This window comes from Tripterygium wilfordii, chromosome 9 (genome assembly GCF_013401445.1).
Source record: "Tripterygium wilfordii isolate XIE 37 chromosome 9, ASM1340144v1, whole genome shotgun sequence".
In the NCBI taxonomy this organism is placed as follows: Eukaryota; Viridiplantae; Streptophyta; class Magnoliopsida; order Celastrales; family Celastraceae; genus Tripterygium; species Tripterygium wilfordii.
Genome location: NC_052240.1, coordinates 14157727 through 14172053, shown reverse-complemented (window position 1 = coordinate 14172053; position 14327 = coordinate 14157727). Strand labels below are relative to the sequence as shown.

Here is a 14327-nt window from a genome sequence, read left to right as displayed (position 1 = left end):
ATTTTCTCACAAAATTGAATTAATGCATATCATAACCCCTTTGTTTTAGACAACTGAACCCTCTCGTCGCTTGGGTTGTGTCACTCCACTGGTCGATAACCAAATTGGGGAGGGGCGAGTTAGGATAGATAGAACCTAGTATGATTCAAGAGGTTGATTTAATGACATTAAATCTCAGTTGAAATGGATAGTTGAGATTTAATGAATTTCACACAAGTTTAGCAAAACTATCTCACCCCCCTCCTATACCGCACATATGGTGATCCACTTTCTCGGGTGAGAAAATGGATCCATAAAGGGAGAAAATTAAATGAGAAAATTAAAATGTATTTGATAAATGATTATTCATTTGGTTACTCGAGTTTGAGTAGGTGATTTTATGATAAAATTAAATGAGATATAAAATATTGTATTTTGTTATTAATTATTAATCCAATATTTTACTATCATCCATATTCATATATCGAGGAAAAATATAATGATATGATTTAACATGATTTTGAAAATGAATTACAATCAATTGTGGCCCTCCATCCCCATCCCATCCTTTTGTCACACAGGGAAATAGATATTTTAGTACTTCCACATGCGATTACTATTTTAGAAAAGTAATCGCATGTGGAAGTAGAAAACGCATGTTGACTTTTAAGTGGAAACAAATCGCGGTGGACTTATAAAAAAACTTGTACTCTTATTTAAAAAAGTGGTTGCGTGTGAAAACAACTTCTGATGGCCGACAATCACGAATAGCTCAAATGATATTCATATGTATGGTATCTAAATCTTAAGTTCGAGCATCTCTCATCTCATGTACTCAAAAACTTCGATCGGTTTCTTGAGCTTAATGAAGGATGCGTCTTGTGGAATTAATTTGGTGGGCCTAACGGTTTCATAATCCTAGAGTTGGGCTTAAGCGTAAAATTGGATTGCACGATACTCTTGCCACAGTTGGGCCTCACTTCAGAGGCCTTTATTATATAGAACTGGGCTTGAGCTTATAAGTTAGCCCAATTGTTTTTACACGATACTCTTGCCACAGTTGGGCCTCACTTTAGACGCCTTTATTATATAGAACTGGGCTTGAGCTTATAAGTTAGCCCAATTGTTTTAACTGAACATGTCCTTGGATCTCTCAATTGGGCAGAGAATCCAGCCCATGCTCCCTTGCCAATCACATACAACCCAAACAAAACACAATCCAAAGGGTTACCTTATGCGTGGAAATAAGAATCAAGTTGCATAAGACAATAAGAATATCTTATTCCGGGGAAAAAAAAAACAGAAAATTTATCTGATTTGTATGATAATTGTATTTTGATTCTATAAACATATACGTGGTAATACTAGTTTTGTTATAATTTTTACTTTAACAAAACTCAAATGTTTGTACCTCTTATACGCGGTGTCACATTGCATGAGACAATAATACTATCTTCTAACTAAAAAAGCTGAAAATTTACGTGATTTGTATGGTAATTGTATTTGTATTCTATAAACATATAGATGATAATATTTGTTTATAAATGATAATATTAATTTGATTATAATTCTCTTAATATATCATATTATTCAAAAAAAAGTTTATACATAATATTTGTTAAAATTTAAAATTTATATTTTTATTGACACTTTCCGTGCACATTGCATGCGCTGGCTCTCGGCTAATTAAATTAATCCAGCTAGAAAGACTCGTTTGTAATATTGTCCCTAATAGTGAATCCATAAAATCTATCACTCTCCAATCCTGTAGACATGATAAAAATTGGATCAATGTTTCATCCACGTATACCTAAAGTTGTCTTTCATGAGATGTCTTGACATATTAGATGGAGAATTATTTGATCAGAGATACCCCATAAAGAAGTTGTACAATTTCATTTTATATATATGTGTGTGTCGTTTTCAAGGTAGTTAGATTCTTAGCTAGGGTTCTATACAAAGTTCACTTTATATATATGGTTCATGATCCCATTAAGATTCTCTCATCACAAAAGTAATATTAGAAAATCCAAGTTAGGTTTTTGTTTTACTTAAATCGTATGGATTCAAAAGATTCTATGTTCGATTTCAACTTTGAGTAATATATTTGTGGCCATGCGTTTGGCTTATGTACAATTTATTATGTCGTCGGATGAGAAACTTCTATGCTTGCCAACGTAACGGCCAGAATTTAGACCTATATCGCATGTTTAAATAACAAATTTATACGATGTGATTCTCATTTTTAAGAGAAAGTGTTAATGCAAGTGGGAGGGAGATCATCGATACATATATAATGGCATAATGAGAGGAATCATTGAAAAACGATACATAATAATAAATATTAGTTGGTAGTCGTAGAACGAGGAGACAACAACCACACACTGACTTAATTCAAGCATCGCATCAACAGTGGGGTTGAATTTCTGATAAAGTGCACGTAATAGAGATCTCAAGCATGCAACTTTGTATAGTACTAGTATTAGGTCTTCTTGGGTCCATTGGAATAATGTCCTATATATATAGGGTACCCCCACCCACATTAATCAAGACAAAAGGCAGATATGGACAATGCTTCCTGCCATCCAACACGCTGCATCAATGATTTTATATATATTGGGTGTGTTTGGTTATGTTAGGATTTTATATGTTTGTGTGTCTATATATATCTCTCGTACCATGGAACCAGACTGACTGCTGACCCTGGAATTTATTTTTGCCTATATAAACATCTCATGTTATGTATTAATCCATCTCTTTTGAATGGGTTCACGCATGTGCTCAAAAAAAAATCAAAAATTTCTGCAAAATTAGCGCACAAATTAAACCTTGATGTTTTTAACAATATGAGACAAAAAAACGTGGACAAATGATTTGTCCAGAGGCACTTTAATATATGATGGCACAAAAAAAACCGAGAAACAATGTCAAACAGTTCGATATATATATATATATATATATATATATATAGATGTATATGTTCAAACTGTAATTAACATAGCTAGAATAGTATCGCCAACTTTAAAGGCATGCATATGCTAGTTGCAGCCTTATAGTATATAGGTCTACCTAAAAAAATATCTGAGACTCTATATGCGTTTGTGTATATATATATTTCAATGATCAATAATTTATTCCATTAAAGAGTATATTAAACCAAAAATATGTCAATTATTACAATCTGCATTAATGGTCGTCTCACTACTCATGACACCTATACAATATATATATGTGTGTATTCATATATGTATCAGTCTATCCTTCAAACCATGGGGCCTTGTGGATGGAGAATCACTAGTAGTTATAAACACGCCATCTTCATCAATGGTTTCCTAGAATTTGTATTACACTTTTTTTTCCCTCTTGGCCAATCTCAATGTTATAGGCTTCTACCTACTATATTAATAATAGGTTGATATTTTGACATATGTCTCGATCTCTATGTAATCTTCTTTGTTTGATACTTTAATCCTTTAGAAGGTAAGAATGCCTAGTGTATGTGAGGATCAAATTGGTCAATAGCGTTATATATGCACTATCTCCTTCAACCTTTTGAGCAAAATACGACAAAAATAAGAAAAATTCATGAACCAACCATATGGTCTTCACCCTATAGAAACAAAAATTGAGAGATCACTCCTAGGATGCTTTTGGCATCCATGGTCGTTGTGCCACTATAGAACCTTGTTCAATAAGGGTAACGCATTAATTAGCTGCCATGACGGATATTAAGGGTTTGAGAAGGATACTCATTCATTCTTAATTAATAGCAACATTCTTAAGACCAAATAAAGAACGAAAAAAGGAAACACATTTTTCGTTTTGAGTTCTCTTGTAGCTGGATCGTCCGACCCACTACAATAAGCCAAAATCACCATACAAAATATCAAAATACAATACAATTTATTTTGGTGGATTCATAGCAATGTACGTCAGGCGAAATCAAAAATTCATGTGATGTCATAACTTTGGAGACCACAAAATCGATAGTACATTGCCAGAGTAATGAAGATAGTATCCGTGCACAGAACAACATCTAATTAGCAATGCCAATCAACCACGTCATCAATTCATCATTGAAAAGTCAATTTTTTACCCCCTAACACATCCACATCCGTTGGATTCACCTTGGAGGCGGTGTAAATGTGTGATGCCCCTCTCAAGCCAACGGTTCAAATTCAATCTTAGGCAAACTTTCAAATTGATAGCTTAAATAGAAACATTATATGTCTATAATTTTGATTTCCATAATCTACATGACATGAGAAAAATAAGAGGAATTATTTTGTATTAAATTATCACTGACACTTCTCCTCGTATCACTTAGATTATGGACAATTATGAATATCAAAATTATAAACACATATCATTTTTGTAACTTAAATCTTCTGTCAAATCTTTCCATAACGAGACCAAAAGACCCAAAGGGGTTCGCAACGCGTGGCACTTATTAAGTTAATAGGCGAAAACACCCTCGACCCGTGTCATATCAACGTACGCCAATCCTCATACAAAATGTCCAAGGTCACCTCCATCATCGTCAATGTTGTCAGGGTGGTTGTGGTCATTTCACAGTCAGGGTTGTAACTTTTTTTTTTTCCTCAAAGATTCTATTGAATGAAAGGAATTTGAGTCAGTGCCACGTGAGTGGCCCAGTGTGACGGTGGGATTAGGTCACGTGACATCATGATTCAGGTAAGGAGACTGTGACCTGTGATAATATGTGTCCGTACATGTTATGGCTCTCCTCTGTCTTCCACCTCTCTGTATCCGCAGGGCCATAGGCGGAGGCTTAATTGAGGCTGGGCCATTCGAGCAAGAATAGGCACTACAATGGCAAAGTGGTAATTCGGCGATTGGGTTTATTTTTTGTATACAATTATTTTGGTAGATAAAACCTATTTGTTGTATAAGTTCCCTAATCAGCTTGTAACCTTGCCGATGCTTCAGTACTTTTTTTTAATTAATTTCTTAGCTAGCTTGATTATATAACTAGTTACCAACCTAATTACATGAAATCCTACAAATCTCACTTTATGGATTGAAATTAATCATTATTCCAAGCTCTATTTTTCCCCATACTTTTACAAACTTAACGCACTAAAATGGCATCATTACATGCTCACAAACAGCTATAGCTATATAAAAAAAAAAAAAAAAAAAACTTATGCTTGGTTGAAAAACTTACATCCGTACGTATTTACTTTTTGTTAACAGATATTCTAATCACTCTTTAATCATTCTGATAACATGTTTCGCCGCATGCGATCCTGTAATCAGTAGAAATTTTTTTAAAGTTAAGAGTGGCAAGATAACACATGATGCAGTGTGTGTGTGTATATACACATAGTAATATTTAATCAGTTCGACCTAATTTGTCTAATGTGAGATTAACTAGTTAACCTATTAGGCTAGTCCCACTAATCATTCGAAGCCGAAAAAACAACGTGGGGGCAATCAAGCCTTAAGATTTATATATTGCATGAAACGGTGGTGTGTTTTCATTATTATTATATAAATATATATATAATATTGTTGTGGCTTTTGGCTGTAAAAGAATCTTCTAAAGCCAGGCAAATTGGAAATAATCCTAACATGCAATCATTGACATTGTATTGGATTCCCGGATTCCCACTAGATGGACTGGGGCACTAGAGAGAAAAAAAACCAAAAATGTTGGGAATCTCAATAAAAAACATCTCTATAATCCTAATAGTGAATCTTGTCATTTGATTGATTGATATAAGTGCATATGCCCATAAAACTTGATGATTAAATGAGAGAGTGACAGATCTTTTACTGTGATAACTGAGATCCCTATCACTTCTAGAAAAAAAACACACACATGCACAAGTGCTTTTGAGCTACGTGGTGTGGTGTGGTGTGGTGTGATCACCCCATCTAGCTGTACGTTGCCACGTGAAGCAATTCGTGTAGGTTCTTTGAGCCATACTCAGACCAATCCGCAGGGGATCGAACCGCCCATATTTACTTGAGGCTCGCAGTGTTATTGGCCTGCCTCCAACTGTTGATCCTTGACCTCTCATTCTTTCTTCCTCGTGGTCAGGCGTAGAAGAAAGAGTTCAGGACCAAACTACGTACAGTTTCTTTGTTCTAAAGGCACGCCTCCTAATGTGTTGGGAGTGTGTTGTTGATTAAAGTCGACCTTACTGTACGTGTGATCAATAAAGTTCAAAAAAGTTAATGAGAGGAGGAGAACTATATGTATAAACTTTATCATCACTAGGCTATATGTATTGTTTGCAGATCCAGGCCAAGCCAAATAAGCTAGATTCGAAATGAAGATCGTATCTATAGGATCTACAATAATACATGGGTTCCAACTATATGTAAATATATTTCATGAAGATCCTATCTATAGATATTCTGCTTGTAGTCTAGATTTTGTCACCCTCCATATAGCTACATATCTCTTTATATCAATATACAATCATTAACTGACATCGTCCAAATACTTTATTCTGTCTGGTATCTTCCCAACTCCTATCATAACGGAGACGCGTTTTCTAAACTTAATTAAGTATCAATGACGACGATTCTTGAAAAACAAATCGTGCGGGTTCGTAATCCAAAACGAACAATATCTTAGATGTGTTTGGACTAAGATAATATTATTGTAAAGATAGGGCTTGAATATTGTGTCAATGTGTCTAGCTACTAACCAAATTACTCAATATTATATATTATGAATTCTATACATAAAATATGTAATCTATTATGTGTTTACTAATCTGTTTAATTAGGAGATCGAGTAGAATTATCCGAATCGTACACATAAGTATATTGATCATCAAAAACACCCGATCACCTAAAAAAAGGATATAGAATTAGTCACCAAACATATATACAAACAGCCTTAAAGCTCAATTAGCGTACCTATAAAACATGTGGGAATGATAATAAAATGCATGCATGGGATAATTCATAATTGATCAGAATGTTGACGGCGCAGAATTACACCTACTCTTCAACCTCCTCCACCTTCTCACAGGTTAATTAATCTATTAATTAATGATGTTTTAAATAACTCATGACAAAGCTCTCTAATTAATGATCATTGCTATAGCACGTGTAAGTACTAGGTATGATTATGTGACACCAATTCCTGGTCTAGAACTATAATCCAAGACAATTATCACAAACCCTTCATTACAGGGGTTGGTTTAGCTCAGGCTATATAGAGACATTGATTAATTAATTAATCAAAGAAAGTACAAAACTAAGCTCGCAAGCACATAAATGACTTTTCGTAGAGTTTATAATTGAAAAAAAAAGCTAGTTTATAAGATGTCGAGGACAAAAATAGGTGTAGAAGATTGTACGCTAGCGTAACTGTAAAAATAAACTTCATTTAGGAGTTTCTAATTTTGAATTGCATGCGCGCTAGCGTAATTGCTAACATATTTAAACCATTTGGTGAAATTTTTAAGTTAGAGTAATCACTCCACCAAATGGAGTCAATGTTGCCGGGTTTGCCGCATGGTAGGAACACATTATCAAACCGAAGACTTTGTACCTAGGCAAACGGAGTATGTTGTTGCTTCCTTGCTTTCTCCCCACTTGACAATCTCCGACATGGTGGCTTATAGTAACTCTACGTATCTAACTTCCTATATTCATTCCATGCATTTCGCAAGCGACTAACTCTGTCATTTATTCACATTACGCGAGTGCAAAATATTATCATCCTTTTGTATACATTTAAATTGGATATGTGTGGTAGTTATGTTTTAAAAAACATAAAACAACATCGAGAAAACGGTTGATTGTTCATTTTGGAAAATATGAGAAACATAAAATAACTTGAAAACTATTTAGAAACAGAGAACGAAAAAAATTCATTTTCGTAAAAATATAGAAACACGCAAAACAGAAAACAAACAAAACCGCCATTTATTCTAAATTCTTTGAATGCGCGTATACCGACAATTACATTGGCGCAAGTGGGATTTGTGATCCTAAAAACAAACCAAGAAATATTAAAAGCCTCATATTAATGTATTTATACCTCCTCCTTTGCCTCACCGTTGCCTACAACTACAATAACTTCTTCAATCCAACCCCCATAAAGACACTCTCCCCCTCTTCCGCACACAGAGAAGAAAACAACCTTGAGAAATAGAACCAAATCCTTTCCTTAACATTCACGCCTCCATTAACTTCCCTTCTCTCTCTCTCTATCTCTCCACCTTTCACTTCTCATAAAACCCTCTCTCTGTTTTTCGTTTGTTTTTTTTTTCTTTTCCATCTCTGCTTTCTATGCATTTAAAACAAACGCACTCTACACACACCACCACCACGATAACCACTGATTCGCCCTTATCATTGACTCTCTTTCTTGGCTTTTCCTCTCTTTCTTTATAAAGGACTGAGGTTTTACAGAGTGTAAGAACCAAGAAACAGAGGAGCCAAAAGGGTTTCCCAATCTGGTGTTTCTTTGATTTCTTTTTTGAATTTTCAATATGGGTTCTTGTTCTTGTAGAGAAGACCATGACTTGTTGCAACCAAATTTCTGTGTTTGGGTCCATGGGCCTATCATAGTAGGTGCTGGACCATCTGGTCTAGCAGCCTCTGCTTGTTTATCTGAAAATGGAGTCCCTTCATTGATTCTTGAAAAGAGTGATTGCATAGCCTCTCTATGGCAACACAGGACATACGATCGCCTCAAACTCCACCTCCCAAAGCACTTCTGTGAACTTCCTCTTCTGGGTTTCCCTACGAATTTCCCCAAGTACCCCACAAAGCGCCAGTTCATCTCGTACATGGAGTCCTATGCTCTGCACTTCTCAATCAAACCAAGATTCAATCAATCTGTTGAAAAGGCTGCGTTTGATCATTCTAGTGGGTTTTGGAGGGTTCAGACTCAAGATTGCGAGTACATTTCAAAGTGGCTTATTGTAGCTACCGGAGAGAATGCAGAGCCTGTGATTCCTGAAATTCCTGGTATTGACAACTTCAAAGTCCCTGTTTTGCATACAAGTATGTATAAGTCTGGTTTTGAGTTCAAGAACCAGAAGGTTTTGGTTATTGGGTGTGGAAATTCTGGTATGGAAGTTGGATTAGACCTCTGTAGATACAATGCCATCCCACACATGGTTGTTAGAAACACTGTAAGTCCACTTTAATCATAAAATTAACCATAATTAGTGTTATAATTTGTGGTTTCAGTGATTTGGGTATGTTTGATTTTCTCTCTAATTCTGTTGATTTTGATCTCCAGGTGCATGTTTTACCGAGAGAGATGTTTGGAGTTTCGACGTTTGGGGTAGCTATGTCTCTTTTGAAGTGGCTACCATTGAAACTAGTTGACAAGTTCCTTCTCTTGATGTCTAATTTCATATTGGGCAACACAGACGAATTAGGTCTCCGGCGACCGAAAACAGGCCCGATTGAGCTCAAAAATGTCACCGGAAAGACTCCAGTGCTTGATGTTGGTGCACTCTCACAAATAAGATCCGGCAAAATTAAGGTAAACCCAGTAAAGGAATCACATTTTTGGTACTATTTTGTGTAGGGTTTTTGCTAATCATTGTTCGGGTTTTAGGTTGCGGAAGGTGTGAAGGAGATAACAAGAAATGGAGCCAAATTTATAGATGGGCAAGAGATGGAATTTGATTCAATAATCTTAGCAACTGGTTACAGAAGCAATGTACCTACTTGGCTCAAGGTAGAGACTATGAGTCTATGATCTCCCTGTTTGCCTCATTTGTAGATTTTTTGTTCGATCTTATTATAAATCACCTATCACTTTCTTGTCTTGGACAATGGTCTTCACATATGCATATATACAGGGCACAACACTACAAATTTACTCTTTTCTCCATGCAAAAAAAAGAGTAAAATCAGTTGGGATTTGTTTGGTTATATCGTCTTTTTTCGCTGTTTTTTAAGTGTGGGAAAAAAATGTATGAGTGTGTCTATTTTCTATTATGTAACTCAAACAGGCCCTTAACTTTTGTTCTGTATTTCTCCTATATTTGCTGTATTATACCCTGATTAACCTTTATTACTGATATTGTAATACAGGGTTGTGATTTTTTCACAAAAGAAGGTCTGCCAAGGACGCCGTTTCCTCACGGTTGGAAAGGAGAGAACGGAGTTTACTCGATTGGATTCACGGGAAGGGGAATTCTGGGAACGGCCTCTTACGCCGTTAAAATTGCTGAGGATATTGCGGAGCAGTGGAGGACAATTCAGGACTTGAATAACAATTGTAATTCCCATGTTATCCTACTTAGAAAACATGAATAAAGGAGTCGGATAACTTTAGATTAGATTTGCATCTCTTGGAGGGCTTGCTTATCATTTTATTTTTCCCCTTTTGCCCCTCTTATGGTTCTTTGTAAATGTAGCAATTTTGGTAGGGGTTTTACATTTCCACTTTTAACCTTGTATGTTTGTCTTTTGTATATAATAAAATAAAAAAAAATCTTAAAAATGAATGTGTTATTAGTTTTACATTGAATATTAGATCCCCAATTTCGAAAAATTATGGTTGAAATAAAAAAATATTAACACGTTAATCACAAGACATCCAAGTAGAGCATGGTATAGCCAATCCACCTATGTAACTCATTAGCAAATCTTCTTAAATCTTTGACTGACTTAATTGTGAATAGTTTGACTATATGTGTTTAAACTTCAAAGCAATTATTAATTTGTGGATATAAGTGTTAAATACTCGTGACAAGTCTACATCGATTTGGTACGAGTCCAATCCCAAATACTCGAGATACTTTTTGAAGGACAACCAGATAGGCCTTGGACCCATAACATGAACAATACTTCAAATAGATTATGTCAAATCTCTCTAATGTCATTATTCTTTTTCTTACCTCTTTCTTCTCACCTCGATCGATTTCTTCTCACCTCTCTCGTTTTCTTTAAATTATAACAAAAATTGGAAGTGTTCATGCATTTAAGGGAGGAGAAAAAATGAAGTAGCAAAAGATCTACTTATAAAAAGAATTTAGTTTTGTGAACAACGAACATGACAATAAGCTGCTCAACATTATCTGATTCTGGTAATTAAAGTACTGTTGGTCGTGGATTTTGTCCTTTGGAAGTTAAAACCGTTTTAGCTTTTAAGCAATTCTGTGTCTTTTTGCCTATTGTTGAGTAACATCGTACAGCGCTTTTAGCAGGCTACTTTCGGTATTTCAATTAACAACATTGTGTTAGAAGTAGGGGTGATAAAAAAAAATCGACTTCGAGTCGGTTATGGCTCGGACATCACGTGTTTACGAAATATTAATATGTCTAAACCCTAACTTAAATTGGATTTTCAAACATATTTAATAGATCAAACCCTAATTAATTTAAATCTAGACAATAATCTAATATGGGTTAAGGCCTAGACAAGTAAACCAAATATGATTTATGTGTTTAGACCCATCGATTTTAAATTGATCAAATTTTGTGTTTGAACCTAAATATATTTCGGAAATATAATTTATGTTCAAACTTGATTTAATATCAATTGAATAGATTCGATAATCCGAATTGAACAAAATTTTGTCATCCCCAGTTAAAAGTCCTAATTAAGAGCCTAAGAGGGTTACAAAATCTTAGTCAAATTGACGCAGGAGCCTCCAAAAAAATGACTTACCAGCGTTGACGTTATGCTGACCTGGGTTAGACGTTTTGTTGAAATCACTACCTAGAGAGAGGATCCCTAATAATGATCTAAGCAACTTGGGCCGGTATCACTAATTAGCGTGCACTCATTAGTCATCTTCAACATTAACTATTTTTTTTTTGGATTTTTTGATATGAAAATAACTGATTAATTGATAAATTATTTTGGTTATTTCGGTCTGTTAGGGGAAATGCGTATCTTTCCTAACCAAAGGGATTTACATACTACTTGACGATAGGATTTATACTAGTTACGCATATAGTAATAGTTTGATTTATATGCAAATACCACGTAAGAGTTGGTTGTAAACAATGTGTATGTATAGAATGAGAGTGTGTTTGTGTGGCCGATAATTGAGATAATGATGGGGCTCTGACAGAATTTGTACGAAGCAATCAGATGGATGGATTGACAGGTCGTCTGATGCCCTCGATACCCCAAAACCCGTCGTCTCTCTCTGCCGCCATATATAAGACAACATCCATTTGAGAGAAAGGGAAAGGAAAAGTCCAAGTTTGAGCTATAGCTTGGATTTGCATTCAATTCGAAATTCACATCACACGCTTCCATGCATGCGCCTTACGTCACTCTTTTTTGGCTCTTCGATCTTTCTCTCTCGCCGGGATATTATATATATCATCGACTCTGACTGACACTTTTTCTCGCAGACTCCAGGAACCATAGGACTCTCTGTATACGTCTGAGGCAGATGGTAATGTTTATGTAATAAGGTAACCCCATCTCTCTCTCTCGATAGGTTCACTCCGTACGTATCCTTTTTATGCCCTCACGCCTGATGTCATCATTCCTCTATCCCTTCACCCTCTCCCTCGGGGCGTGTTAGGGCGGAATCGTCAAAACACTCCATTTTGTCTTTCTTTGTGAAGGCGCGTGGTTGATACGTGCTTGACGTGGAATGGGCTCTGAGAGTAACTGAGAGGCTTCGGTATATATGTAAGTATAGGTTGGCATGACATGGCATGCAACTGTACCGATCATAGACTGCATCTCCTCTGATCAATGATCATATGGTAGTTGAGGCCATGCATGCATGCCAATATACCGTATGTCCTCCTGGTTTTTTGTTATTTTCTTGAAATTCTTCTTTGACACTGATGGGATAATGACGTCATTATTCATATGCATATATAAAATGTAAAGAAAAACAGAGTCGATCCAGAAGAATACCTTCCTCGTCATCTGAGATTCTGATTTTGGGTCCACTTGGCCTCAATTGGACTGACACACTGTATATGAAAATGAGACATCACATCATGTTATGTACATCAATACACACATATATATATATATATATGTATGTAGAGTTGAAATCTTATTTAGGGCATGAAATAAGTTGGAGATTGACACATTGTTTTATGTTTATTTGCCATGCATGCATTGATATGTCATCGTGTTAGACATAGCCAATATATATTACAGTAGTTGAGAAAGACTACACAATGACAAAACTTTCTCTGCTCCAATTTAGGGACATATGGACAAATTCTTGAGTCATCCTTAATTGAACCATGAATGAAGTAATTAATTGGTATGAGAGAGACTTTATACTGTGCGGATGATGCACTGAGTATTTGAATTTAAATTCATATTGAATATTTAAAAGATAAATTTATATGGTGTTGTTTTTTGTTAATTGGTCACTTTTTTTTTTGGGTACAACCTAAGATATACACATATATATAGATATATGTATGTATTGATTTGGGAATTTTAATTTATTTTTTACGTAATTAAGACGACACATTCACATGTATTCTAAGTAGTACAAAGACAAAGTTGTAACATTCTCTTATGCAGATTGTGATTATCTGACATATATATGCACATACATTTTGAATGCCATATATCGAAGCTTTGGCTTACGTAACCCCTGGAACGTTATTCCAGTGAGAAGGACCATACAGAGATTCACCAGATCCCTCATCCCTCTACATTAATTTTCCTTGTTGGGCCTATTACCGGACTAGGTAGTTTAGATCCGCATATATGTGGGCTCATATAAGCTTAGCTAAGCCCATACGGGGTTATAAGAAAACGGTCCGAGTAACAATATTTAAGACAGATGGGCCACAAAGCGTTGGCCTCTTATGGACTACCGGGCCGAGGAGTCTTGGGCTTTTGCTAAAAGGCCTTGTAATCAATCGGCCACAAGTGATGGTGCTCTCGAATGAGAACAAATTTAGGGTCAATGTTTTTCTTTAAAAATAGTCAATCACAAAACATGTTTTGTTCGGTCAAACAACTAAAAAAGTAAGCAAAAAACAGTCAAAGGTAAATGGGTTTAATTGAATGGTTATTTTCTCATTATTTATTAATATCAATGGCTATTATTATTGGATACATGGTGTATGATTTAGTGACCATTGAAAGTCGCAACGTGAAAAATGCTTCATCAATGAAGATTGTTGTTGCATAGCACAAGTGTTGTAATCTCTTTCCACACATGCGGATTCAAAGTATCGAATTAAACGTTTCACGGATTTGGGATTTATTCCGTCAAGGTCGGCTCAAAGAAAATTACATTTGAGAGATTCCCACGATAAAAAAACTTGTTATTTGACAAGCAATTAAAACACTCTTCATCTCCTATTAGTTCCTAACGTTCATTTTTTTTAATACAGGGAAAAGAGATGGGAAGCCTCGAACTCGAGACCTTTATGAAATACCA

General features: G+C 35.4%; 1 protein-coding gene across 1 annotated transcript; it reads left to right on the top strand.

Annotated features, from left to right (window-relative positions):
• The first annotated feature begins 8055 nt into the window (after window positions 1-8055).
• Window positions 8056-10281, top strand: LOC120006690 (probable indole-3-pyruvate monooxygenase YUCCA4). The gene is made up of 4 exons (XM_038856824.1): window positions 8056-9110; window positions 9221-9469; window positions 9545-9667; window positions 10027-10281. Exons 1-4 carry the CDS (start codon window positions 8463-8465, stop codon window positions 10249-10251), a joined length of 1245 nt encoding a protein of 414 aa, XP_038712752.1. The 5' UTR covers window positions 8056-8462; the 3' UTR covers window positions 10252-10281.
• Window positions 10282-14327: the final 4046 nt, after the last annotated feature.

What these genes read in the sequence shown, in the direction of transcription:
- LOC120006690 (XM_038856824.1), top strand. Translation starts at nt 8,463, where the DNA reads ATGGGTTCTTGTTCTTGTAGAGAAGACCATGACTTGTTGCAACCAAAT. An exon ending in ACATGGTTGTTAGAAACACT is followed by an intron (nt 9,111 to 9,220) that starts GTAAGTCCACTT and finishes TTTGATCTCCAG; the next exon opens with GTGCATGTTTTACCGAGAGA. An exon ending in TAAGATCCGGCAAAATTAAG is followed by an intron (nt 9,470 to 9,544) that starts GTAAACCCAGTA and finishes TTCGGGTTTTAG; the next exon opens with GTTGCGGAAGGTGTGAAGGA.